Source organism: Pristis pectinata, chromosome 6 (genome assembly GCF_009764475.1).
Source record: "Pristis pectinata isolate sPriPec2 chromosome 6, sPriPec2.1.pri, whole genome shotgun sequence".
Lineage (NCBI taxonomy): Eukaryota > Metazoa > Chordata > Chondrichthyes > Rhinopristiformes > Pristidae > Pristis > Pristis pectinata.
This window is the reverse complement of record NC_067410.1, coordinates 104,443,296-104,470,350: the sequence shown is the minus strand read 5'-3', so window position 1 is coordinate 104,470,350 and position 27,055 is coordinate 104,443,296. Positions and strand designations below refer to the sequence as shown.

The 27,055-nt window shown below is 43.7% G+C and overlaps 1 protein-coding gene across 1 annotated transcript in view; it reads left to right on the top strand.

Moving 5' to 3' along the window:
• Positions 1 to 12,766, top strand: part of mindy4b (MINDY family member 4B) — a 38,289-nt gene extending 25,523 nt beyond the window's left edge. Inside the window, exons 7-12 of the mRNA XM_052018645.1 lie at positions 285 to 350; positions 971 to 1,041; positions 1,586 to 1,658; positions 3,974 to 4,150; positions 10,860 to 11,040; positions 12,404 to 12,766. Of these exons, the coding sequence (XP_051874605.1) occupies positions 285 to 350; positions 971 to 1,041; positions 1,586 to 1,658; positions 3,974 to 4,150; positions 10,860 to 11,040; positions 12,404 to 12,546 (711 nt within the window). The 3' untranslated portion in view covers positions 12,547 to 12,766. The remainder of the gene's footprint in view (positions 1 to 284; positions 351 to 970; positions 1,042 to 1,585; positions 1,659 to 3,973; positions 4,151 to 10,859; positions 11,041 to 12,403) is intronic.
• The last annotated feature ends 14,289 nt before the right edge of the window (positions 12,767 to 27,055 follow it).

Below are 27,055 nucleotides of genomic sequence, written 5' to 3'. Positions count from 1 at the left end.
TTGATACTCTACCGTTAGACACAGGCCAGAGTGGATAGTTCCCATGAAGATGCTCAATCAACTTAAAGAAGTCGATGATGCCATCCCTAGCATGGGTCAGTTGGTAACAGATCCAGTGGTGCAATGGCATCCCATTTCTCTGGTATTTTACCCACTTCTCAACAACATTATGGGTGGCAAGAGACCTTAGTGAGATTTCTTCTCCCAGGAGCTTTTGTTAATTTACCCCTGAATCCTTTACAGGTAATCTGCAATCAGTCACACTTTTTCTTATTTCTCCCTAGCTCCAGCTCTTTAACTTCACTGATAAGGCAAAGCTACAGCAGTTTGTGACTGAACAGATACACTGTGTAAGTACAATGACAGAAATTTAACTGCTCTTGGTGGTGTGTTGGCATCTTGCTTGTTGCTCCAGATTCCAGCATCTGCAGTCTCGTGTCTCCGTAGTTCTCATTGAAGTCATTGAGTTGTACAGCACAGAAACAGGCCCTTCCATCCTTCAGAGGGAAATTCTCAGTGTCTTCACAGATTATCCTGTCAATATGTCATCGCTGTTCCTTGGAGTTTACTCAGTACAAATTGGCAGTTGCCCTTCTTGCATTAGAAAAATGACTACACTTCAAATGAGTAAAGCACTTTGGGTTCTCCCGAGGTCTTGAAAGGTGCTTTATAAATGCTTCTATTATTATGCTTTCATAAGCTGCTCAAGCCCCTGAGGCAAGTTAAAAGTCAGGCTGCAATATTTGTAATAACAGCAGGTAATTGGCTTCTAAAGAATTCTCTGTTTGTTACTTTAAAGGAGACATGTAGCCATTTAAATTAATTAAAAGCTTGATTATAATAAAAGCTAAAAGGAATGTGAAATAACCAAACTTTAGAACACTTGTAACAAACATTATTGTAATGTGTTTATGAAATTGTTGGGTTTATTAATGAGTGTTAACTAACCTTTTATTTTCTCTGCAATTAGTTTAAAGGTGAAGGAAGTCATGGGGTCATTCTGTTCCTGTACAGTTTACTCTTCTCAAGGACTCTAGAAAAGTAAGGGATCTGAGGTGTTGGCAATATTGACTAATTCAAACATATAATTTTTGCACTAAAGATTGAATTGTTCAATTAATCAAGAAATATTGAGGAAAGAATAGCAAAAAGATCACTAGTTTATTATTGAATACTCGATGAAAGGGTAATGTGTTTTTCCTGTGCAGTAAGATATTGCATTGAAGTACCATGTTGCAGTGTTTTTAGAAGAGGGGATTACATTCCCAAGTGCTTTTAGGTTCTTCTTTCATTACAGGCCATTGATTGATGGCAGTGGAGAAAGTGAAATGTATATTTATCACAGGCTTTTGTGTTGCATCATTTTAACTTTCCCTCTATATCAGTAAGAAACATTGGATAATTTCTTTAAAGAAGGCTTAAGAAAGAAAACACAGCTAATTTCAACATTAACGGCCTCAAAGTCTTAAGCACCCTACTCTGATTGATGTAAGCGAACATTGTAAAGTGGAATGTGCTTGTGGATTTCTTTGGCTTCTGTGGAAGCAGCTTAGTGAGCTTCTGATTATATTGTTCTTTATTACAGGCTTCATAAAGATATGGACCATACAACCTCTCATCTCCTGCAGTTAAGCCTGGGGAATTTTACTTGTCGACAAGTAAGTATTAATATTTTAATATGCATGATCATTGATATCTCCTCATTTCATTCATAAATAGTCAACTCCTGATGTCCAGACTGACAACAGGCCTCTCATATACATCCTGTCAACTCTTCTGTGTCTCCAGCTGAAGTCACCTCTCGTTCTTCTAAACTTCTTTGAGTATTGTTTAATCTTCCTCAATCACTCCCCATAGAACAATCAAATCATAGCAGGAATCCCTGGACCAGGTATTCCATTGTCCTGAAATTGCTGTCAGTTTGCATCTAACCAAGGAGACACAAGAGACTGCAGATGCTGGAATCTGGAGGAACAAACAAAATACTGGAGGAACTCAGCAGGTCAGGCAGCACCTGTGGAGGGAAATGTCCAGTTGAAGGGTCTCGACCCAAAACATCGACTGTCCATTTCCCTCCACAGATGCTGCCTGACCTGCTGAGTTCATGCAGCATCTTGCTGTTTGTTTCAGCATAGCCTCTGATGGGAGCCCGTGCATATCATCATGGCCCAGTGCAGTGCAGGGGCTAGCCCAGTGCAGGGAACTGGCTGCATTCACAGAATGGCTTTGGTTCCACGCCGCACATTCTGGCTCAGGGACCGTCAGAGTAGCTGAAGCCATTGAGTAGGGTCATGTCATCATAGAAAGATACGTCATGGAAACAACCCCTGCAGCCCACTGAGGACCCCTTCTTCCACTTATCCCACCAATTCCCGCCGCTGTCTGTAAGGAGTCTGCACATTCTCCCTTCATCTGCGTGGGTTTCCTCCGGGTGTTCCGATTTCCTCCCACATTCCAAAGACGTATGGGTTAGTAGCTGTGGACATGCTATGTTGGTGCTGTAAGAGTGGCGACACTTGCGGGCTGCCCCCAGCACATTCTCAGTAATGCAAAAGATGCATTTCACTGTGTTTTTCGATGTACATGTGACTAATAGATAAATATCTATCTATCTATTTTATTCGTCCCACATTCCCATCAGCTCCCCGTACCCCTCCCTCAGAATTAAACCACTCATCTACAACTGTAATTTTAATGGTCCATTAATCTACCAACCTGCTCATTTTTGGGTTGTGGGATGCATCCAGAGCATCGAGAGGAGACCCACGTGGTCACGTAGAGACTAGGAAAGCTCCACACAGACAGCACCTGAGGTCAGGATTGAACCCAGGTCACTGGAGCTGTGAGGCAGCAGCTCTGCTAGCTGTTCCACTGTGCTGCCTTCAAATATCCTTCAAATTCATAAACAAGACCATAAAATATAGGAGCAGAATTAGGCCATTCAGCCCACTGAGTCTGCTTGGCCATTTTTTTAACCCCATTTTCCCACCTTCTCCCTGCAACCCTTAACCCCCTTACTAATCAACCAAACACCAAGTAACGCACATAGCACTTAGGAAGACAAAATTATTGTCAAAAAAATAAAAACACTATACTTTAAAAAAATTCTTTTCAGATGAAATCTAAGCACATCCAGACATGAAAAATCAATTAAAATTATTAAAACCAACTTAAGTAAATAATAAAAACACGACCATTTACTTTCCTCCCAAGTGCCAGTGCCTCCTATTCACTTGAATGAGGGCTGAAGTGCTTGTTCCAGGTTTGACCCTACACAGGCTCAGGGACAGAGTCTCCAGACTGCAAGGGGTCATGCTGCCCTGTTGGACTCCATGAGAATCCACCGGAGAAACACAGGGTGAACTGGCAGCACAGGTGACAAGGTATAAGATGTATTCACTACAGGAATGTGGAATATCTGGGCAGGCCCCGGCAATAGTGGTGAAGTGGAGGTTCGAAGCGGGCCCTTCAGCCCATCATGTCTATGCTGACCATCAAGTACCCATCTTTACTAATCCCATTTATCAGCGCTTGTAACTTTGCATTCTGTGCCTTGATAATTCATAAGTGTTTGTCCACATACTCCTTAAATGTTGTGAGAGTATCTGTCTCCACCATCCACTCAGCCAGTGCGTTCCAGATTCCATCCACTTGCTGGGTGAATCAATTCTTCCTCACATCCCCTCTGGATCTCTTACTGCTAACCCTAAATTTATGCCTTCTGGTTATAAACATCTCTTCTATAGGGGAAAGTTTCCTACTATCTACTATATCTATGTCATTCATAATTTTGTACACCTCTGTTGGGTTCCCACTCAGCCTCCTCAGCTCCAGTGAAAACAAATCCAGCCTATCCAGTCTCTCCTCATAACGGAAACGTTCCATCCCAGACAGCATCTTGGTAAATCTCTTCTGCACCTTCTCCTCATAAGTCCTGGCAACGTCCTTGTGAATCTTTTGTCTTGCCTTCTAGGCTCTTATCAACCTAATGCTCACTGGTAGAGCCAGTCCAAACGTTTTCAATGGTGACCTTCAGTATGATGACCAGGGTGCCTTACTGAAAGATCCTCAACATGGAATCCTTGCTCGAAGTGATGTGGGCTATCTCTACTGGAACAGACATGAGCTGGACCATGATAAGCTCCCACAGGTAATTTCTTATTCTTTGAAATTGTAAAACTGTGATTCTGTGTTCTCAAAAGGGAAGAAAACTCTTAATTTATATTTCCATCTCAACCATGAGTCACTAGATTGGCTTTCCTTGATGAAAACGTTTAAGACACTCTTAGATAGCCACATGAATGATAGAGAAATGGAGGGCTATGTGGGAGGGAAGGGTTAGATAGGTACTAGAGCAGGATAAAATGTCAACACAACATTGTCGGCTGAAGCGCCTGTACTGTGCTGTAGCATTCTATGTTCTATGTAGATCTTATTTTCTTAAAAGTAGCACAACAATTGCTTCACAATAGCATCCGACTGTACCTGACCCAAAGCTAGCTAGCAATTGGGAAATTACTATTTCTTAAAATTGAATCATTTACAGGTCCTCCCCAGCTTACGAACATCCGATTATTGTATAGCCCGTACATATGAATTAGTGTTTTGGAAACCAGCGGCATGGATTTGCTGGCTGCTGCGGGGCTGGAGGCTTTTTCTGTGCGAGAACTCGGTTTGCAGCTGCATTTCTGACTTACGCTGTTCCGGTTACAATGATTTCTCGGGAACGGAACACTGCCGTAACCTGGGGAGTATCTGTGGTGGGATCGGTCTCAGTAGCAAGCCAGCATTTATTGCCATTCCTTATTGCTTTAGAACTGAGCAGCTTGCTCGGCCGTTTCAGAGGACATATAAGAGTCGATCACGTTGGTGAATCTAGAGTCATGTATGGGCCAAGACGAAAAACATGATGATGCTGGAGGAACTCAGCAGGCCAGGCAGCATCTGTGGAGAAAAGCAGGTGGTCAACGTTTTGGGTTGGGACCCTTCTTCAGGACTGAAGATAGGAAAAGGGGAAGCCCAATATTTAGGAGGGAAAAGCAGAGCAGTGATAGGTGGACAAAGGAGGGGAGGTGGGGTGGGCACAAAGTGGTGATAGGTAGATGCAGGTAAGAGATAGTGATAGGCAGGTGCGGGGGAGGAGGGGAGAGCAGATCCACTGGGGGATGGGCCAAAGGTAAGGAGAGAAAGGAGCGTTCAGAAGAGGTAAGATTGGAGTAGGTGAGGGTGGCAGAAAATCGGTTCCACAGCCGTGTGACCTTCCTCGCTCTGTGCTTTCTCTCCAAGCATCCCTGGATCCTATGCCCTCTGATCTTCTGAAGAAGCCTACCATGTGGAACCTTGTCAAACACCTTACTAAAATCCATGTAGACCACATCTACTGCACTACCCTCATCAATCTTCCTGGTCACCTCCTCAAAGAACCCTATCAGGCTTGTGAGGCAAGATGTTCCCTTCACAAATCCATGCTGGCTGTCCCTAATCAGTCCATGATTCTCTAAATGCTCATAGATCCTATCTCTTAGAACCCTTTCCAACAGCTTGCCCACCACAGATGTAAGGCTCACTGGTCTGTAATTCCCTGGACTATCCCTACAACCTTTTTTGAACAATGGACAACATTTGCCACCCTCCAATCCTCCGGTACCATTCCCGTGGACAACGAGGACTCAAAGATCCTGGCCAACGGTTCAGCAATCTTCTCCCTCGCCTCATGAAGCAGCCTGGGGAATATTCCGTCAGGCCCCAGGGACTTATCTGTCCTAATATTTTCTAACAGCGCCAACACATCCTCTCTCTTGATATCTCCATGCTCTAGAACATTAACCTTACCAACACAGTCCTCAGCGAAATCAAGGCCCCTCTCCTTGGTGAATACTGAAGAGGAGTATTCATTGAGAACCTCACCCACTTACATAGCTTCCAGGCACACCTTCCCACCTTTGTCTCTAATCAGACCTACCTTTGCTCTCGTCATTCTTCTGCTCTTCACATACGAGAAAAAAGCCTTGGGATTCTCCTTAACCCTACTCGCCAAAGCCTTTTCATGCCCCTTTCTTGCTCTCCTCAGCCCCTTCTTAAGTTCCTTCCTTGCTACTCTATATTCCTCATGAGCCCTATCTGATCCTTGCTGCTTGCACCTTATGTATTCCCCTCAAATATATCTGTGATATCAGCTTCCTACATTGAAGCAGCATGTTCCACATTCCAACCATTCACTGGGCACGAAAATCAAACTGAAACATACTGGAAATACTCAGCAGGTCAGACAATATTGGTGGAAAGAGAAACGGAGTTAATATTTCAGACTGATGTCTTTTCAAACTCTGATGAGAGATCATCGACCTAAAACATTAACCCTCCTTCTCTCTTCACAGATGCTGCTTGACCTGCTGAGCATTTCAGGCATCTTCTGTTTTATTTCAGATTTTCAGCATCTGCAGTATTTTGATTTTGGCCAGGGTAAATGAGTTTCTCCTGTATTCCTTATTGGATTTTCATCATGACAATCTTCGAAGTGTGATGAATAGTGTGTTCGTGGCATTGACCCATTTTGTAGCACCATTGCACATAGTTTATCAGGTCAGTGCTCTCAGAGGAAATTCCCATTTAATGTGCGTCAGGGACCAATTTCTTAAAGAATTCACCTGAAGGTAATTAAGTTTCATAGAGCTGTGTGCTAATGAGGCAGTGCATTCCTTTTATGGATCAGTGAAAGTCTGGTGATAGACTGCCTGCATGTAATTAATAGATTATTTATGTTGCAAAGCTGTGGGATGTCACTTAAGCAGCTTTTTTATTCAGGAATTGCAGCAGAGCTTTAATACTGCAGTGTGGTGTATGTTCAGATTATCCTGAGGGAGACTGGAGGGTGCCGAGTTTAAATCGTAAATCAATCCCAGAATATGTACTGGTCTCTTTCTTCAATAAAATAGAAACTATACAAACCTGGGAACTCTCTGGATTTCACCCAGATTCTTCAGTAATCTAAGGGTTCCAGCAACTTTGGGACAAACTCTAGGGCATTCGATCTCAAAAAGACCACCCTCCAGAACGGCACACTCACGCCTGGACACAGTGGTTGCACATGTGCCTGGTTGGACCCTGTAACCTAAAATAAAGGTCAGCTTGGGTACAAAACTAAAACCTATCCTCAATCTAATTGGGCAGGCATGGTAGTGTAGCAGTTAGCGCAACGCTATTACAGCGCCAGCGACCCAAGTTCAATTCCAGCCACTGTCTGTAAGGAGTTTGTACGTTCTCCCTGTGACTGTGTCCTCCGGGTGCTCCGGTTTCCTCCCACATTCCAAAGACGTACGGGTTAGGAAGTTGTGGGCATGCTATGTTGGCGCCAGAAGCGTGGCGACACTTGCAGGCTGCCCCCAGAACACTCTATGCAAAAGATGTATTTCACTGTGTGTTTCGATGTACATGTGACTAATAAAAATATCTTATCTTATCTTTATAATGCTATCACACCCAATCCAAGCCCAACCCAATCACAACTCAAAATCAAAGTCAAGTTTATTGTCATATGCACAGGTGCAATGAAAAGCTTACTTGTAGCAGCATCAGTGGCACATAGCATCGGAGACACAACATTCACAACAAAACCATAAATTATACAAAATTATACAAGAAAGAACACAATTAGAAATAAAGTCCATTGTAATGCAAAGTGGTCAAAGTGGTCATAGGTAGTGATTAGGGTTATGCAGAACCAAATGGTAGAAGGGAAGTAGCTGTTCTTGAACCTGGTGGTGTGGGACTTCAGGCTTTTGTACCTCCTGCCCAATAGTACCTGTGAGAAGATGGCTTGGCCCGGATGGTGGGGACCTTTGATGATTGATGTTGCATTCTTGAGGCAGCACATTCTGTAGATACTACCAGTGGTGGGGAGGGATGTGCCCATGATGTATTGGCCTGCAGCTTCTTATGGTCCTGCGCATTCGAATTGCCGTACCAGATCATGAAGCAACCAGAGAGGGTACCTTCAACAGTACATCTGTAGAAGTTTGTTAGCGTGTTCAGTAACATGCCAAACCTCCTTAACCTTCTAAGAAAGTAAAGATGCTGGCACACCTTCCTTGTGATTGCATCTCTGTGCTGGGCCCAGGACAGGTCATCCGATATGTTAACGACCAGGAATTTAAAGCTGCTGACCCTCTCCACCAATGTAGACTGATGCATGTTCTCCTTCCTTCCCCTTCCTGAAGTCAATAATCAGCTCTTTAGTTTTACGGATGTTGAGTGAGAGGTTGTTGTTGTGGCACTGCTCAACCAGGTGTCCTACCTCACTCGGGTAAGCTGACTTGTCACCATCTGTGATTCGTCAAACAACAGTGGTGTCATCAGATCTCTAGGTTTATTGCTACCAGACCTAACCATTGCCTAGAATCCTGTCACAGCAAGAGCACATATCATGCCCTCATTTCACCCACCAGCCCTTGTGTCTATGAGTCCAACTGTTAATATTCGGCCTCCAGCCCTTAACACCGGTGTGCTTATTTGTAATAAGCCAATGGCTGCTGGTCCAGCCCAATCCAATCCAAGGAACCTGATATAACCTCACCCCAATGGACAAGAAGTTGGTGAGGCCACATTTGGAATATTGTGTTCACTTTTGGTCACCCTGCTATAGCAAAGATGCCATTAAGTTGGAAACAATGCAGAGGAGATTTACAAGGATGTTGCCAGGACTCCGGGGACTGAGTTATGGAGACAGGTTGAGTAAGTTGGGATTTTTTTCATTGGAGCGTAGGAGGAGGGCGGGTGATAAAATCATGACGGGCTTAGATAGGGTGACTGCGCACAGTTTCCCAGGGCTGGGGAATCAAGAACTAGAGGGCATAGGTTTAAGGTGAGAGGGGAAAGACTTAATAGGAACCTGAGAGGCAACTGTTTCGCCCAGCGGTTGGTCAGTATATGGAATGATCTGCTGGAGGAAGTGGTTGAGGCAGGTAGATTAACAACATTTAAAAGGTATATGGACAGGTACATGGATAGGAACGGTTTAGAGCGATATGGGCCAACCACGGGCAAATGGGACTAGCTTAGATGGGAATCTTGGTCAGCATGGACCGGTTGGGCCGAAGGGCCTGTTTCCGTGCTGTATGGCTCTGTGACTCTCTATGACACAGCACAGAGTCAGGTCCCATCAGCCTTGGCTTGAGTAGCTGGATTCTAGCCTGAGAGATCTCAGGGTTAGAACAATGCACAAGTTCCCAGATTTGTAAATAGCATATCTCCTGTGCAGTCAGGAGGAGATCAGATCAACACAGAACAACTGGAATGTTACCACCACAGGGCAACTGGAGGCTCAGCCCATGAGATGCGACACGGATCATAAATGTTGGCTTTTTCAATGCTGTAAATTGAGACATAAGAAACTGCAGATGCTGGAATTTGGAGCAACAAACAAAATGCTGGAGGAACTCAGCGGGTCAGGCAGCATCTGTGGAGGGAAATGGACAGTCAACATTTCGAGTTGAGACTCATCATCTGGACCGAAGGGTATAGCCAGTATAAAGAGGTGATGGCAGGTGATAGGTGGATCCAGTTGAGGAGAGGTGACAGTTAGGTGAGAGAGAGAAGGATGGAAATAGTGACAGAGGCTGGGAGGTGGTAGGTCGAGGCAACAAAGGGCTGCAGATGATGGAATCTGATGGGAAAGGAAGGTGGAGCCTGGAACCAAATAGGGGAGGTGGGGAGGGGACAGACGGGAACAGTAGGGGGAGGGGACCCAGTGGTGAGGGGTGAGTGGGGGGTGTTGGCAAATGGAGTGGGTGGAGGAGGGGAAGGAAACAAGGTGATGGGGCTGAGCTGGGTGTAGAAGGAGCTGGGTAGATCAGGAGAGAGAAGGAGACATAAGGGGAGTAGGTTACCTGAAACTGGAGAATTCAATATTCATGCCGTCAGGTTGTAGACTACCCTAGTGGAATATGAGGTGCTGTTCCTCTAGTTTGTGGTTAGCCTCACCCTGGCAGTGGAGGAGGCTGAGGACAGATGTGTCAGTGCAGGAATGAGGAGGGGAATTAAAATGGCTTAATTTATCAATCCTTAGATGGGGGAAAAAGAACCTGGGAGCATAAAGTTAAATGAAGGAAGGATTAGAGGGTGGATGAGAATATTTTCTTTCTCTCAGAGAGTGGAGGGTGTCTAAAACTCACCGCCTGAAAGGATGGTGGAGACATAACCCCTCATCATGTTTAACAAGTAACTGAAGAGAAGTGACCTGCCGGGCTATGGATCAAGTGTTGGAAGGTTGGAAGAGGTGGGCTAGCTCTTTTCCAACCAGCCCAGATATGATGTGTTGAAATGGACTGTATCTATGTCATAAATTTTCTATTGTTCCTAAGTCTTTCTGGAGACCTACGTGGGCTTGATGGGTCAAATTACTTCCTTCTGCACTGAAGGACACCATGACTCGATTGACACAGTCGAAAACCATCAGACACTCTACTCATCCTAGTATTTTACAAACAATTAGGTCCAATCTCATCCAAAGAAAGGTATTTGGACTACAAGCAGCTCTACACCATTTGTTTGGCATTAGAACAGCTTTGTCAGTCATCCTTACACTCCCTGTGAAAGACGCATGAAAAATTTCTTGCACTTATCAACCTTTAGGTGTGAGCTTTGCAGCCAGCACTTCAGGGGATGAACCAACAGAAACAACACTCTTCCAGGTATGCTGTTCTACTCGTTGGATGATCAATGGAACAGCATTCCATATGGATGCCTTACTATGTTGTGTGTTTAAAATGTAGAAAAGAGAGAGAATATCTACCTTGTTATCCTTAGCCTTCCACACAGTAGATTGGTGTTAGGATGATCTTGGTGACTTTCTCTTTTTCCAGGTTGGAAGCATGCTGAAAACTCCCAAGCTGCCAATCTGGCTGTGCAACATCAACAATACCTTCAGTGTGCTCTTCAGCACAAAGCGGCAGCTACTGTCTGACTGGAAAATGGAACACCTCTTTGACTTGTATTTTTACACTGGCCAGCCATCACAGAGAAAGGCAGTCACACTAACGATAGGTATGGACTGTTGAATTTAATGTAAATCTCTTGTTAGCTTTGGCTCGGTGGTAGTGCTCTGAGTCCAAGAATCTGAGCACAAAATCAATGCTGGCACATCAGTGCCTGTGCAAAGGGAGTGCTGCACTTTCAGAGCCACTGAACTTTGGATTGGACATTAGGCCAGGGTGTGCTTCAGCCCTCTCAGGTGGATATAAAGAACTCTATAGCTTTATCTTGAAGAGTAGAAGGGTCCTATTGATATTAGTGTCTCAACCAATATCACCAGAACAGATCAACTGGTCATGGTCTCTGCTGTTTAGGGGACCTCGCTGGGGTATGACAATCCCATAAACTTATGAGTCGGACATGAGGATGCTAGTGACTGGAGAAGAACTGAAGCAACTCAGAAATAGTTCAGCAGAATCAATAAAGTTTTCTATGGTATTGGTATGTTAGAGAGCTGCATATATCTCATAGGTATTTTACTGGTGCAAGATACTGTTGTTCTGATGACATTAAGCGGACTTTATATGTCCAAGTTCCTACTTGTCAGTCACTAATACAGGTTGTCAGCTCACTCATTATAATGTGAAATCTGACGCAGACCCCACTAAGGCAGAGTAGTGAATAATCACAATATTGTTCCGTCCTAGTCATGAAAAATTATGGGAGTTCAGGGAGCTAGTTCACCACTAGTTGTTCAAGTTCAATTAGGGTTCGGCGATAAATTCTGGCCTTGTCGAGAATAAATGTTTAAAAGTTTGATTTTCTTGTCTGGTGGTGATGAACGGAAGTTGGTGGGAGTAGGGGAGCGATCCCCATTGATTTCTCAGCAGGGAATTTGCAGGACACTGCAAACCTGCTAGATTGTACTCTTCTGGTCTGTAAGATTTGAGTTATTTCCCAGCCTCTGATTCTGCTGTGTCATTTCTGACTGGTTTCAATTCTTTTCTCGCCAGTTGCATTCTCGTCTCTGAGTCATAATGTTGTAGGATCCAGTGACTCAAGTGTTAAAATCTAGACCAAGGTTGCAGTACAGCACTAAAAACTAGATTATCTGGTTGTCGTCATTTGCTATTTGGAGGAATTTGCTATGCATGAATTGACTGTTATGTTTCCAACAGCGAACATATTTCAAAAGTACTTTACAGGTTACAAATATATCTGGACATCCTGACGCAGATGTGAAAGGTAATACATTGGCTCAATTTTTTTTCTTCTCCTCTTTCTTGCTAGAAAGCTCTTGAACTTCACCTTTTGCTGTCAATGCCTATTCCATTCCTAATGTGAAGAGCTTATCAACAATCTGACCTTATCTCCTTTCCCTCTCATTTCCAACAGAATTCTCAAATGTCATTTTGTCTCCCCCCTTGCCTTGTAGACACACACTCTCATCATTGGGAAGAGGGGATGCATGAGACGGAAGATGATCCCGAGAAAAGGTTCCCTTCAGTGTTGATGACCATTCGCACCAAGTGGGAAGGAGCTGCTATTGACTGGAATGGAACTGTTCCATTTTACTGAAGCAGGGACATCGCAGAACATTGTAGGACAATAGCCGACAACTGACCAACCCTGTTGTACTGGGAAAATGAGGATAGGCAAGCTCAAATTCTCAGCTCCTTGTCACATCCCTGTTTGATCTTATATTCTGCTGCCACTCGAGCTGTTCTTAGACTTTCTCATCCTTAGTAGTTTCTAAAAGGGTTGGCCCAGTTGAATCAACAAAGAACCATAAGTTGCTGCTAACTCACCAAATGACTAGACCTTCCATGAGGGGTATAAAGTAGGTCAGATTCTGCAAGAGTATCAAAACACCCTGTAAGTTACATCTGCCTCTGCACCCTTCATCTCACAGACTTGCAGAGTGTGAGCTAATAATGCCTCGGCAATGCATACCTGAACCAGAATGAACAGGGCAGCCAACAAGGTATCTCCTTAATCAGCTGTGAGAATTGGGAGCTAAACACAGGAAGGGAAGAGGAGGAGGGCGAATTCAAGAGGATTGACACAATGTCAAATCAGGAACACCAAAAAATGTTAATAAAGCAAAAAAGATTGGATTACTAGAAAGGAGGTAGGGACATACAGGAAAAATATTAGAAAAAAATTCGATATTTCTAGGAATGAGACTCTACACTTCTAATAGTTAACTTTAATTCTCAGAGAAGTTGATTGGCTGTTTCTAAATGTTTTCAGGTTATTAATGCTTGGACCTATAAAGGCAGGATTTAATTTTCCAAGGCAAGGTTAATGCATAATACAGCAAACCCCTAAGGAATGAAGTGTTAAGTGTGACGTGCCCTTTCCTTAAGTCCATTTCATACCATATTCTGGAATGCTTTGTTCTAATAGTTGCAATTTTCAATTGGTACTGATCATCCTCCAAAGAGATTGTTCTTACGAATCACACAGGGAACCTAATTATTGAATTTCCAAGAACTGCAGTTAAAATGAGAATAGACACTGAGGAAGATTGCAAGGAATTGCAAGGAAAAAAGTTATGATGCATGAAATCCACTGGGGAGGAAATAATATTTACAATGCTAATGGCTCCATGTTAGATTTTATTGCATGAGGAAATAATCATGAAATTCAAGCCAGTAAAATAAGCTATTTCAGTAAAATCAACTATTTCATGATACTTGAACCAATAAAATGTATTATACAGGGACAGACCTGTCACCACCAGTGCTGTATCACAATGTTACACAGCAACGGTCCTGAGCCCATCAATGCTGCGTCCCAGTGCTATACAGTGACAGACCTGAGTCTTCAAGTATTGTACCCCAGCTTTACACAGTGACAGACCTATATCCACCAGTACTCTACCCCAGTGTTACATAGCAACAGATCTGAGTCCACTAGTACTGTGGCTACCTGTGCTGTACCCCATGGATAGACTTTGTAGACTTTTGTCAGGAAGGAGTTCCAATGGGCTACAGAACCAGAGTGGATCAAGGACTTGAGATCAGCCATGATCCCATTGAATGATGCAACAGACTCAAGAGTCTAAATGGCCTTCTCTGGTAATCATGTTGCTAAACCCAGGAGAAGATTCAAGGCAGCATTAAATATATTTGTGTTTTGTGAAAAAGTTCTTTTGAACATTTCTTGGTCATTTGTTTTAAACATTTTTGGATATTAAGCAGAAGGTATTATTTGACTGACAGAGCAGAATTGTTTAAGAGGTAATGAAGACTCTATTATCTTTAGATTGATTGTGGCTAAGAAGTGCCCCCTGCGTATGAATGTGTTAGTGACAATGGTGGGAGCCTAGAGATGGGCAGTTGGAATCAAGAGGTCATTTGAATGAAACCTCCAGGAATTATATGCATTCACATTTGGTAACCCCAATCAGTATAATAGTGAGGGATGAAGAAGGAGAAGCATCATACATCTGGCATAAATTAACACAAACTTTAACATAATAAAAATAGAAAAGTATCAGGCAGCAAGCTCCAGAACATAAACACCCCACTCTAGACCCCACATCGTGAATCAAAATGGCCAGTGGAATGACTGAAGACTGAGAAAATAATTTGCCGGTTAACATTTGTTCAGCATGACCCAAATATTGGCTTCCTTCCCCTTCACCCCATCTCTTTTGAAGGCATTGATTCTTCTTGGAGCAAGTTTCCAAAGATCAAACAGTAGTGTAAAAGTCAGAGCTTATTTAATTGTGATGGCAACAATATCTTTCCTTGCACAATGCTCTCACACACCCATAAGCAGCAGAGATTGCTTCATAAACAACAGAGGAAGGTATCAATTTATCAACAGACATGCTAAAGCCAGCTCTATATTATGCTCCAGGGACTAAACCCATGGTCTACTTGGTTTATCAAGGGCTCAGCCGTTGACTCAGTAAAATCCCTGAACAATGAACCCCTGGTGTGTAAAGTTTTTACATCTTTTTGGAAATTTGGTTTAAAGTCCAACACAGACAGAACCTAAAAATCTCCTTATTCTTAAAGGATAATAGTTTTGAGTTCTTTCAGGCCAATTCCATAAATCCACGATACAAATACTATTCTTTGTTTGGTACCTGCATTTAAATTTGTAGATGAAAATCAAAAAACTGCAGATGCTGAAACTCTGAAATAAAAGCAGAATATGCTGGAAATACTCAGCAGGTCAAACTACATCTGTAGAGATAAAAAACAGTTCATGTTCAGGTCTCGACACAAAACATCAACTGTCTATTTCTCTCCACAGATGCTGCCTGACCCGTTGAGTTCCTCTAGCAGTTTGGTTTTGCTCCAGATTCCAGCATCTGCAGTCTCTTGTATCTCAGTCTTAGCAAGGGTTCAGTTTAGCAGCCAAGCTTCTAGGTTGCACCAACATAAGCAGGAAAAGAAGTTGAGGGAACATTGTCAGAGCCTTCAAGCCTAGTCATCCTTCTATTGTACGTGATATCCACCTCCCCTCCAGCTCTGCCTTTTTTTCTCGCCTTGACTGTCTCCCGGGAGCATATTAAAAAAGACAGGGCCACTTTAAGGAAATTGCTGCTAATTCCCTTGCATCTCCCCAAAGTAGGAAGGTTGTCCATCCCTCCGTAAGGGCTTAGGGCTACCTGTTAATACCCGCAGATGAAGAGAAACAGTGACCTCTGTAATTCAGGGGCATTTGTATCCATGTCTGGTACATTCACTGGAGTCAGATACAATATAGTGCATGATCTGAAAAGAAAAAAAAATGGAGATGCTGGAATTCTCTCTCTTTCTCCTCTGCTTACTTTAATGTCTGGGACCTTGATCCAGGAGTTTTTTATGCCTGTAATAACAAGCTGTCTGAAGCTCCCCCTGTAACCTATCCACCACTCATACTGTTGCCAATGGCATGTCCTATGGAACCCTAACACCTCATCTGTATCACCGTCAAAACAGATTATTTGATGAGTGAAATGAAAACTGGCACCCAACCCTGTCAGATGCAGCAGAATCTGAGGTAATAAGCTTAGCTGCATCAAAGAGGTTCAATAGCATTTAGATTATAGACACAAAGTCTTCTGAATCCAATATCAATCCAGATTGATCAAGCTTTATCAGATAAAGAGCTAAATCCTAGTGAGTCCCAAAATGACTGTTTTGCCAGTCCTTGATCATAAAAAGATTATCGGTCCATTTCAAGCCTTTTAGAATTGCTTTGTATGATCTTTATCTTCCCTTTCAGATATCAAAAGCCAGTGTTTCTCCTATAGATGGCAGTAAACAGCCACTGTGTGAAGGTTCAATAAAAGATTTGCTTTAATACTGACAACCTTCTGCAAGAACACTGCATTAGTGATTTACCAACCTCTGCAGCGTTGGAGGGGGAAGAGGGAAGAAAAGCTTATTCATGTTATCCTCATTCTCAGTATAGTCAAATTAACATTATAAGTTCCTGCAATCCAACCAGCTGCAATGTCTTGTGTAATTTAATAATCAATAAACAAAGGAGATCTTGGGAGAGTTCATTTCAAGATTTTTACCCATTCAGTTCACCTCCTTTCATCCCTTTTATTTATCTCTATCATCCCCTGATGTGTTGGGAGTGAGGGAATCGATCTTGTCAATGATGCTTCAGTCATCAGTGGTAGAGGAATGGTCTGATGCACCAACTGGTCCATCTCTGCGTATCAATCTGAATGTTGGCTACCGTTCGCAGGACTGGTCTTCATTCATTGCTCCTCTGGTGTATCTCTCGCACTCCTCAGCGGTGGACCCAGCCTACCTGGATAGCACTATGTCCCTTCTCTCAGCCGACTCATGCTTTCTCTTCAGATCATTGGTCTTTGACCAGTAGTAGCATTTGCCTGGGCTTAAATTTCTAAATTAAAGATGACTGCCTCGGCAAGGAAAGAGCAAGGAATGGGATCCTCCAGATAACTACACTGGTGAATTTAGTAAGGTACTAGAAAGAGCCTGCATTTATATCATATCTTTCCCGACCTCAAGATGTCTGAAAGAGCTTTTCAGCCAATCATGTACTTTTTAAGCCAGATTACTTTAAAATGTAGGAGTCACAGCAGCTGATTTGCAAACAGCAAAATCCCACAAACAGCGATTAACTTATCTTAATGATTTTAATTGAAGGATGAATGTTGGCCAGAATGCTGCTCTTTTTCAAAAGTCATGGGATTTCGGACAACAACTTCAGAAGGTTACAAAGGTTGAAGCACTTATCCCAAGAGGAAAGTATGTCTGCCAAAGTAGCATCGTCTCAGCGTTCAAATTTTTTACAGAATTTCAACTGCTAATCCTTGCTCCTTTAAGTTGCTCCTTAAAATCTATTTCTTTGACCAAGCTTTTGATCATCTGTCTTGCTCTCTGTTTATGTGGTCTGGCATTTTTGCGTGAAAACACGTCAGTGAAGTATTTTTTTCGAAACTGAAGGCACATTATAAACCAGATATTGTGAAGCCATCAGCCTAAAATATATACTCAGGTTTCCAAAATGAGTCTGTAGGCTGACCATCAGGTCTGGTGTTACCGAGCTACTGAGCTGAGTCTTCAGCTCTGATACAAAGTACCAATCCACAGAGAGTAGCTGATACCTGAAATGCTCTGTTAAGAGGAGCAGGTGGAATCAATAAAATTCCTATGTTTTAGGGACTTTTAGACAGACATTTAAACAGGCAAGGCATAGAAGGATAATACAGTCCTAATGTGGGCAAAAGGGATTAGAGTAGATGGGCAAAAAGGTCGGCATGGACATAGAACATAGAACAGTACAGTACATAACAGGCCCTTCGGCCCACAATGTTGTGCCGACATAGCTAATCCCTCCTACTTACAGAATGCCCATATCCGTCTATTTTCCTCTCATTCATGTGCCCATTCAAGCCCCTCTTAAAAGCACCCAATGAATTTGCCTCCACCACCCTATCAGGCAACACATTCCAGGCATCCACCCCTCACGTCTGTTCTGAACCTACCCCCTCTCACCTTAAATGCATGCCCTCTGGTACTGGATCGCTCAATAATGGGAAAAAGATATTGCTTGTCCACCCTATCTATGCCCTCATAATTTGATACACTTCTAACAGATCACCCCTCAGCCTCCGCCGCTCCAGAGAAAAGAGTCCAAGTTCGTCCAGCCTCTCCTGATAGCACATGCCCTCTAATCCAGGCAGCATCCTAGTAAACCTCCTCTGCACCTTCTCTAAAGCCTCAACATCCTTCCTGTAGTGAAGTGACCAGAATTGCACGCAGTAATGCACGTGGCACGGTAGCATAGCGGTTAGCGCGACGCTATTACAGCGCCAGCGATCGGGGTTCGATTCCCGTCGCTGTCTGTAAAGAGTTTGTACGTTCTCCCGTGTCTGCGTGGGTTTCCTCCGGGTGCTCCGGTTTCCTCCCACATTGCAAACATGTACAGGTAGGTTAATTTGGGTTTAAAATGGGCGGCGCAGACTCGTTGGGCCGGAAGGGCCTGTTACCACGCTGTAAATAAAATTTTTTTTAAAAATTTAATCTAAATGCGGCCTAACCAGAGTTCATGGTGGGCCAAAGGGCCTGTTTCTGTGCCGTGTGACTCTGTGACCCTCTGACTCTATATAAATCCTTACACATAGACATCATTAACAACATGGGTAAATGCACCCTTCGTACGATTCTGACCGGGAATATCTCACACCAATTTTGATGCTTGCTGATGTCAGAGTCAGAATCGTAATCAGATTTGTTATCACTGACACACGATGTGAAATTTGTTGTTTTACGGCAGCAGTACAGGCAGAGTAGCAAGCAGAGCAATATGTCTGGCTAGAGCTCCGTTTGGCTAAAGAAGTGAAAACAATACCAGAGACCCATTCCTACTCAGTATCCAGTTACTGTTGCTGGAAAGTAATCCTTAGTGAATGCTGGACGGTGATGGTGTTTCCCCAAGCTGTGATTCCACCTCCCCTCCATTGTTTGGATATCTTCCAGCACTCATGGTTCTAGATGTAGGAACATAGAAACATAGAAAACCTACAGCACAATTCAGGCCCTTCGGCCCACAAAGTTGTGCTGAACATGTCCCTACCTTAGAAATTACTGGGCTTACCCATAGCCCTCTATTTTTCTAAGCTCCATGTACCTATCCAAAAGTCTCTTAAAAGACCCTATCGTATATGCCTCCACCACCGTTGCCGGTAGCCCGTTCCACGCACTCACCACTCTCTGAGAAAAAAACTTACCCCTGACATCTCCTCTGTACCTACTCTCCAGCACCTTAAACCTGTGTCTTCTTGTGGCCACCATTTCAGCCCTGGGAAAAAGCCTCTGACTATCCACATGATCAATGCCTCTCATCATCTTATACACCTCTATCAGGTCCCCCCTCATCCTCCATCGCTCCAAGGAGAAAAAGCCGAGTTCACTCAACCTGTTTTCATAAGACATTCAGAGTAACGTAAGAAATTAAGACATAGATGTTAGAACAGCCTATTCAGTCTCTTGTGACTGCTCTATTATTCAGTGAGGCCATGTCTGATCTTTTACCTCAAGTCTACCTACCCACACTATCACCATGCCACTTAATTCCCTCGGAGTCCAAGATTCTATTGCTGCCACTCTTAGATATACACTGCCACAGCATCCATATTCCTCTGGGATACAGAATTCTAAAGATTCATAACTCCTTGCTTAAAGAAGTCTCTTCATCTTAGTCCTAAATGGCTGTTCCCTTATTCTGACACTATGACCCTAATTCCTATTCTCTCCTACAAGGTGAAACACCCTCCCTGTATCTCCCCTGTCCATTCTCTTAAGAATTTTATATTTCAATGAGATCCCATCTCATAAAGAGTGAGTGAGGTAACTTGGGATAATTGGTCCCTGTAGTTTGAGTTAATGCACTCAAAATGAGCACCTGAATAGCCAAGATATATAATAGAAGGCTAGGGACCAAAGGCTGGTAAATGAGATTAGTATAGGCAGTTACTTGATAGTTAGTGTGGACATGGTGGATCAAAGTGCCTGCTTCTGTGCTGTAGGACTTTATGGCTCTAAAAGCCAAGGTAAGAAAGATACCGAGAAATAATTGATGGCTCCAATTCTGGTAGGTTGATTTTTCCAACATAAAGTATGAATTTTATTGTTTAGACATGCCAACTCATACCATATGGTTTAACCAGTCACCAATGCCAATATTGTAATATCTAGCATATTTTAACTGATGCAAATTATCACATGGCCTCTTCTACTGCCACTCTCAAATGTGAGCAGAAAGTTGTTTTCCATAGGAATTTATTTACATTTTTGGACAAAGAATCTATTATTGTATCTGAGGAGGAAATATATCAGAGAAGGAGGAAGAGATGGAATCTGCCAGAACCACAGAAGCAGCAACCTCAGTGGTTTTTGTCTGCATACTGAGCACCATTCTTTTGGGTCCCAGGTAGCTCTCACCTACTGATGGAAACCCCACTCACCAGTCAGCTGTCAGTCCAAAGGCAACCTTTGCAGGTGAGATGTGGAAGTTGTAATTAGTTACTTAACAGCAAAGGAAGGTTCTCATCAGCAGTAACTGCTATTAGTAGACTGCGAAAACATTGGTATTGTAAAATAGTCTATATTACACAACACCAGGCAAATACTCACAATTTACAACAGACTACATGTACACTTTGGTGCTGGAGGTTGTACAGTAGCTGTACTGGTAGGAAAGAACTTGAAATAATATCTAGATCAATTGGGAAAGTGGGCTTAGCAATGGCAGATGGAATTTGGTTATGGTATTGGTTTATTATTCTCACTTGTACTGAGGTACAGTGAAAAACTTGCTTTGCATACCGATCGTACAGATCAATTCATTACACAATAGGAGCAGAAGTAGACCATTCAGCCCTTCGAGTCTGCACCGCCATTTTGAGATCATGGCTGATCCTCAACAATCAATATCCTGTTCCTGCCTTGTCCCCATATCCCTTGATTCCACTATCTATAAGAAACCTATCTAGCTCCTTCTTGAAAGTGCCCAGAGAATTGGCCTCCACTGCCCTCTGAGGCAGTGCATTCCACAAATTCACAGCCCTCTGGGAGAAGAAGTTTTTCCTCACCTCTGTCCTAAATGGCCTAGCCCTTATTCTTAAATCATGCCCCCTGGTCCTGGACTTCCCCAACATCTGGAACATATTTCCTGTCTCTATCTTGTCCAATCCCCTAATAATCCTGTATGTTTCAATCAGATCCCCTCTCAATCTTCTCAATTCCAGCGTGTACAATCCCAGTCTCTCCAACCTCTCAGCATAAGACAGTCCCGACATCCCCGGAATTAACCTCGTAAACCTACGCTGCACGCCCTCTATAGCCAGGATATCCTTCCTTAACCCTGGAGACCAAAACTGTACACAATACTCCAGGAGTGGTCTCACCAGGGCCCTGTACAAATGCAAAAGAATCTCTTTGCTTTTGTACTCAATTCCCCTTGTAATACAGGCCAACATTCCATTAGCCTTCATCACTGCCTGCTGCACTTGCTCATTCACTTTCAGTGACTGATGAACAAGGACTCCTAGATCCCTTTGTATTTCCCCCTTACCTAACCCCATACCATTCAGTCTTCAGCCCCATTAGTCTACCCATCACCATTTCTTTCCTAATGTCAATCCACTTCAGTTCCTCTGTCACCCTCTGCCTTTTGTCCATCCTTACTTCTGGGAGATTTCTTACGTCTTCCCCCGTGAAGACAGATCCAAAGTACTTAGTAAATTCGACTGCCATCTCCCTGTTTCCTGTAATAATTTCACCCGATTCAGTCTTCAAGGGCCCAACATTGTTCCTAACTAACTTCTTTCCTTGCACATACCTAAAAAAGCTTTTGCTATCCTCCTTAATATTCCTGGCTAGCTTGTCTTCGTACCTCATTTTTTCTTCCCGAATTAACTTTTTAGTTAAATTCTGCTGCACCTTAAAAATTTCCCAATCTTCTATCTTCCCACTCAGCTTGGCTCTGCCATCCTTCTTCTTTTTTAACACAATGCTATCTCTGACTTCCTTTGTCAGCCACGGTGGCCCCTTTCCCCTCTTTGAGTCTTTCCTTCTCTGGGGAATAAACCGATCCTGCACCTTGTGCATTATTCCCAAGAATACCTGCCATTACTGTTCCACTGACAATTCTGCTAGGATGCCGCCCAGTCAACTTTAGCCAGCTCCTCCCTCATGGCTCCATAGTCTCCTTTGTTCAACTGCAAAATTGACCCTTCTGATTTGCCCTTTTCCCTCTTCAATTGCAGATAAAAACTTATCACATTATGGTCACTACCTCCCAATGGCTCCTTTACTTCGAGTTCTCTTATCAAATCCTGCTCATTACACAGCACTAAATCCAGAATAGCCCTCTCCCTGGTCGGCTCTCGTACCAGCTGCTCCAAGAATGCATCCCGGAGGCACTCTATAAACTCCCTTTCCTGGGGTCCAGTACCAGCCTGATTTTCCCAGTCCACTTGCATATTGAAATCCCCCATAACTACTGTGACATTACCCTTGCCACATGCCAACATTAACTCACTATTCAGCTTGCATCCAATATCCATGCCACCGTTCGGAGGCCTGTAGATAACACCCATTAGGGTCTTTTTGCCCTTACAGTTCCTCAGTTCTATCCACACTGACTACTTCTCCTGATTCAATGTCCCCCCTTGCAAGGGACTGAATCTCATTCCTCACCGACAGGGCCACCCCACCCCCTCTGCTCACCTTCCTGTCCTTACGATAGCATTTATACCCTTGAAAATTCATTTCCCAGGTCTGATCTCCCTGCAGCCATGTCTCCGTTATCCCAACAACATCATACTTACCCATTCGTATCTGAGCTTCAAGCTCGCCTACCTTATTGCTGACACTCCATTCATTCAGATATAGGATTTTTAACCCATTTCTCCTCTCTCCATTCGTATTAATGTTCCGAAATTGTGTAGTTCCTACCTGTCCTCTACCCTCCATCTCGCTATCCTCTCTCTCATTCTGTGCAGATATGTAGAGTTAGTACAGAGTGCATTGAGGTAGTACAGGTAAAAGCAATAACAGAGTACAGAGTAAAGTGTCATAGCTACAGGGAAGTGTATTGCAGGTAGACAATAAGGTGCAAGGTCATAACAAGGTAGACTGTGAGGTCAAGAGTCCATCTCATCATATAAGGGAACCATTAAATAGTCTTATCACAGTGGGATAGAAGCTGACCTTGAGCCTCGTGGTACGTGCCCTCAGGCTCCTGTATCTTCTGCCTGATGGGAAAGGAGAGAAGAGGGAATGACCCGGGTGGGTGGGGGTCTTTGATTATGCTGGCTGCTTCACCAAGGCAAGAGTCCATGGAGGGGAGGCTGGTTTCCGTGACGTGCTGGGCTGTGTGCACAATTCTCTGCAATTTCTTGCGGTCCTGGGCAGAGCAGTTGCCATACCAAGCTGTGATGTATCCAGATAGGATGCTTTCTATGGTGCATCGATAAAAGTTGGTGAGTGTCAAATTGGTGAGTGTGAATTTAACTCAGCTAAGTGCGAAGAGTTGCACTTTGGTAAGTTAAACCAGTGCAGCACTTACACAGTAAAGGGAAGGGCCCTGGAGAGTGTTGTAGAACAGAGACACTTAGGGGTACAAGTACATAGATCTCTGAAAGTGGTGACAGAGATAGACAGGGTGGTGAAGAATACGTTTGGCATGCTTGCTTTCATTAGTCAGAGCATTAGGTACAAAAGTTGGGACATCGTGTTACAACGGTACAAGACATTGTTGAGACCACATGGAGTATTGTGTGCAGTTTTGGTTCAACTCTAGCTAAAGGAAGGATGCCATTAAGCTGGAAAGGGTGAAGAAAAGATTCACAAGGATGTTACCAGGGCTGGAGGGTGTGAATTAGAAGGAGAGACTGGGGTTTTATGCCCTGGAGTGTAGGAAGCTGAGGGGTCGCCCTAAAGAGGTATATAAAATCATGGGGGACGCAGATAAGGTGACTGTTCACAGTCTTTTTCTCAAGGTAGGGGGGTCTAAAACTAGAGGACATAGATTTAAGGCGAGAGAGGAAAGATTTAAGAGGGACTTGAGGGGCAAGTTTTTCACACAGAGAGTGATGGGTATGTGAAACGAGCTGCCAGAGGAAGTGGTAGAGGCAGGTACATTTACAACATTTAGACAGGGACATGGATAAGAAAGGCTTAGGAGGATGTGGTCCAAACACAGGTAAATGGGACCAGCTCACGTAGGCAACCTGGTTGGCATGAACAAGTTGGGCCAAATGGCCTGTTTCTGATCTGTATAACTCTATGATTCTGACTCTTCCATGACCCCAAATGCCTCAAAGCACTTTATAGCTAATCATGTTACTTTTTGAAGGATAGTGACTCTCTGAACGTAGAAAAGCAATTTGATAAAACCCATATTGCCATTTTAGCAGTTGTGATATGGAAGTAAGTGTTGGTTAGGCAGTAAGAAAACTCCCCTACCCTTCGTTAAATTGTGCTGTGGAATCTTGAGCAGATTGAGCCTTGGTTTAAAGTTCCACACCAAAGGATATCACCTCTCGCAGTGTAGAATTCCTACAGCACTACATGGGAAATATCAAACTAGGTTTTGTACTTTATAAGAAAAGATAAGATAACTTCATTAGTCACATGTATATCAAAACACACAGTGAAATGCATCTTTTTGCATAGAATGTTCTGGAGGCAGCCCACAAGTGTCGCCATGCTTCTGACGCCAACATAGCATGACCACAACTTCCCAACCCATACGCCTTTGGAATGTGGGAGGAAACCGGAGCACCCGGAGGAAACCCACGCAGACACGGGGAGAATGTACAAACTCCTTGCAGACAGCAGCCGGAATTGAACCCAGGTCACTGGCGCTGTAATAGTGTTACACTAACTGCTATACTACCATCCCTGCTACTTGGGATGAGACTCAGAACCACAACAATACCCTTGCACTCAGGTGCTGCCTTTGATGTAACAAAATGTCTCAGGCACTTCAGCACTGTGATTATCAACAAATTTGAGACTGTACCGCATATTAGGTTAGTTGAACAAAGGTAGTCAAAAAAGTAAGTTTTAGGGAGCTGAGAAGTGGCAGATGGAGTTCAACCTGGAAAAGTGTGAAGTGATACACTTTGGGAGATCAAATTTGAAGGCAGAATACAAGGTTAATGGCAGGACTCTAAGCGGTGTGGAGAAACGGAGTGATCTTGGGATCCACGTCCATAGATCCCTCAAGGTTGCTGCGCAGATCTATCGGGTTGTTAAGAAGGAGTACGGTGTGTTGGCCTTCATTAGTCAGGGTATTGAGTTCAAGAGCCGCCAGGGAATGTTGCAGCCCTATAAAACTCTGGCTAGACCACACTTGGAATATTGTGTTCAGTTCTGGTCACCTCATTATAGAAAGGATGTGGAAGCTTTAGAGAGGGTGCAGAGGAGATTTACCAGGATGCTGCCTGGATTGGAGAGCATATCTTATGAGGATAGGTTGGGTGAGCTAGGGCTTTTCTCTTTGGAGAGAAGGAGGATGAGAGGTGACTTCGATAGTGGTGTACAAGATGATAAGAGACATAGATCGTGTGGACAGTCAGAGACTTTTTCCCAGGGTGAAAATGGCTAACACAAGGGGGCATAATTTTAAGGTGATTGGAGGAAGATATAAGGGTGATGTCAGTTTTTTACACAGAGAGTGGTGGGTGCGTAGAACACAGTGCCAACAGAGGTTGTGGGGCAGATACATTAGGGTCATTTAAGAGACTCTTAGATAGCCACATGAATGATCGAGAAATGGACGGCTATGTGGGAGGGAAGGGTTAGAAAGATATTAGAGCAGGATAAAATGTCAGCACAACATTGTGGGCCAAAGGGCCTGTACTGTGCTGTAATGTTCTATGTTCTATCTCCAAATAAAAAAGGGAGATAGAGAGGCTTAGGAAGGGAATTTTGGAGCTGAGGTATTCCAGCTGAAGGCATGGCCCCCAATGACAGACCAATTAAAACCAGAGGGCTCAAAAGGCCAGAATTGGAGTAGTCATACAGCATGGAAACAGGCCCTTTGGCCCACCTGGTGCATGTGAACCACAACATCATCCTTGATAGTCCCAGTTACCCACATTTGGCCCATAACCCTCCAAGCCCCTCCCCTCCATGTACCTCCAAATACCTCTTAAATGTTCCAATTGTACCGCCTCAACCACTTCCTCTGGCAGCTCATTCCAGGTACTCACTGCCCTCTGTGAAAAGAAGTTACCCCCTCAGTTCTCTTTTAAACCTCTCCCCTCTTACCTTGTATCTGTGCCCTCTAGTTTTGGACTCCCCAACTCTGGAGAAAAGACGATGACCATCCACCTTATCCATACCCCTCATGATTTTATAAACGTCTGTGAGGTCATCCCTCATTCTCCTACGCTCCAAGGAATAAAGATCCAGCATGGTCACTGTTTCCCTATAACTCAGGCCCTCTAGTCCAGGCGGCATCCCCGTAAATCTCTTCTGCACCTTCTCCAGCTTGACAATGTGTTTCCTGTAACAGGATGACCAAAACTGCACACAGTACTCCAAGTGCGGCTTCACCAACGACTTATAGGGGCAGGCACGGTAGTGTAGCGATTAGCATAAAGCTATTACAGCGCCAGCAACCCAGGTTCAATTCCGGCCTCTGTCTGTAAGGAATTTTTACGTTCTCCCTGTGACTGCGTGGGTGTCCTCTGGGTGTTCCAGTTTCCTCCCACATTCCAAAGACGTACGGGTTAGGAAGTTGTGGGCATGCTATGTTGGCGCCATAAGCATGGCGACACTTGCGGGCTGCCCCCAGAACACTTTACGTAAAGGTGTATTTCACTGTGTGATTAATAAAGAAATCTATCTTATCTTATATAACTGCAACATAATGTCCCTACTCTAAACTCGATGCCCTGACTGATGAAAAGCAGACATGTCAAAGCATTGTAAGACTGGAGTAAGTTGCAAGGATGGGAGGGGAGAAGCCACAGAGGAATTGGAAATTAAGGTCTTACTCTACAAAGTGTCAATGTAAATCTGCAAGTTCAGGGGTAACAAGCAAATGAAACAATGTGAATTCATGCATGGGCAGCAGAGAT